We start from the raw sequence: 1,802 nt of genomic DNA, 5'->3' as shown, positions 1-1,802 counted from the left end.
AGGAATTGCATACTGAGGTAAATCTGGTCTATACTTGCCTCTAAGTCTGTTTAGTTCAATCAAACTTTCAATGCTCACCCTGATGGAATTTGGATTAAAAGCTACTAAATGCACACCAGAAAGTGATCTGACACGTGACAATGCTACATATGCCATACCATCAGCAAAAATTTTATCAGACAAATCAATGATAGCACAGTCCAAAGAGAGCCCTTGGCATTTATGGATCGTCATGGCAAAAGATAGTATTAAAGGGAACTGTGCTCTAAATACATGAAAACATTTCATTACACTAAATTTACGATTCACTTTCTCAACATCATAGGGTTCATTTCTGTTATCAAATTGTACTTTGACTCGTTTGGAAGTGATGGCCAATACAGTTCCTATGGCACCATTCACCAAGCCAGATGCTGTGTCAATATTACATCTCAACATAACTCTGGCTCCTACTGCAATTGTCAATTCACTCTCCAGTCCAGCAGTATTGTTGCAGTCTTCCTCTAGTTTCTTTAGAGCCCGTTTCGCTCTTTCGGTCCACTCACTAAAACCAGATGTTGCATCAATGACATCTACACATTTTATTGTGATTGTTGGGGATTTGAGTAAGCCTAACATTTCATCATTAAAATCCTTGCATCTTTTATGGTGGAAAAAAGACAAACAGGCGCCTTGTTCTGTCGTTGAAGTTCAATAAATTTTTTAGAGACAGGCCCTTGAAACACCCGTTGTTGAAGAACATGGATTGTGTTATCGGTGGGAAATCCACATCTGACACTGTCCAACATATTACAAAATTCAGCATCACTTTTTTGTCTCTCATTGATTGTGAGTTCGTCATAAACAATTACTTCTCTCCAGATGTTGATGGCAGTGGTGCTCCCAAGTTTATTGAGAATTGAATTTTGAGTCATGTTTTGGAAAACATGACCAGCATTAACAGGAGGCAACTGGAGTATGTCACCAACCAGAAGTACATTCTTACAACCAAAGTAGGCATCTGCCCCACTGAAAATCTCATCAAGTCGCAAATGCTTGTAAATGAGGTTCAGATTTGATACCATTGAAACCTCATCAATAATGATCAGCTTCAGATTGCGAAGTGAGGTCTTCATCACTTTGTGTACCTCTGCAGACAGAGCCCAATAATCAGCACCCCTACTGTTGTGTTCAACAGGTAATCGAAACAGTCTATGCATTGTGACTCCACCTACATTGAAGGCAGCCAAACCAGTGGGAGCAGCAATAGCACACTTTATGTCCTCAGTCTTCCAGAGACTGTCCACAAGAGCTTTAACAGCAGCTATAAGAAATGATTTTCCTGTTCCCCCTACACCACTAACAAACATACTGATTGGTCTAGTATCATTGCACAAACAACTGCCGCATTCATGATCAATCTGATGAAGTAGATGTTGCTTGATGTGGTTGAATACACGTCTCTGATCAGAATTTAGCATGGACTCTCTCTCTGCGAGACTCAGGCCAGAATTTTGGTTAAGATTAGCAACATCATGCATGGCAGATACTGCTTCACCACAAACCATGAGGCCATCATCTTCCAGCTCTTCAGGCTGTACCCGTGCAGCATCTCTAGCCTCATTAATTTCTCTAACCTTCAACCTAACTTGCAATGCTTGTTGTATTTTTTCATGATGGGAGGTTGCATCTTCATTGTCAGCCAGCAGACGGTCAAATGCTTCTTCTGCTGTTTCATTGTCTTGTAGGAGATCAGCCTCATCTCTGAAGGGAACAAAAAGGACTATAATTGAGTAGTAATATTTCTCTCGTTCATCTTCCTT

General features: G+C 40.5%; 1 protein-coding gene across 1 annotated transcript; it reads right to left on the bottom strand.

Annotated features, from left to right (window-relative positions):
• Positions 1 to 13: 13 nt before the first annotated feature.
• On the bottom strand, positions 14 to 1,743 carry LOC100635374 (ATP-dependent DNA helicase pif1-like; the record flags this gene model as incomplete). Its single annotated transcript, XM_003391787.3, has 2 exons — positions 14 to 572; positions 617 to 1,743. Coding segments are annotated over 2 exons (1,686 nt in total), but the record flags the coding sequence as incomplete, so codon positions are not given.
• Positions 1,744 to 1,802: the final 59 nt, after the last annotated feature.

Source organism: Amphimedon queenslandica, unplaced genomic scaffold (assembly GCF_000090795.2).
Source record: "Amphimedon queenslandica unplaced genomic scaffold, v1.1 AMPQUscaffold_6087_Cont21951, whole genome shotgun sequence".
Classification (NCBI taxonomy): domain Eukaryota; kingdom Metazoa; phylum Porifera; class Demospongiae; order Haplosclerida; family Niphatidae; genus Amphimedon; species Amphimedon queenslandica.
The sequence above is the reverse complement of the archived record's forward strand: the minus strand, read 5'-3'. Positions and strand labels throughout refer to the sequence as shown.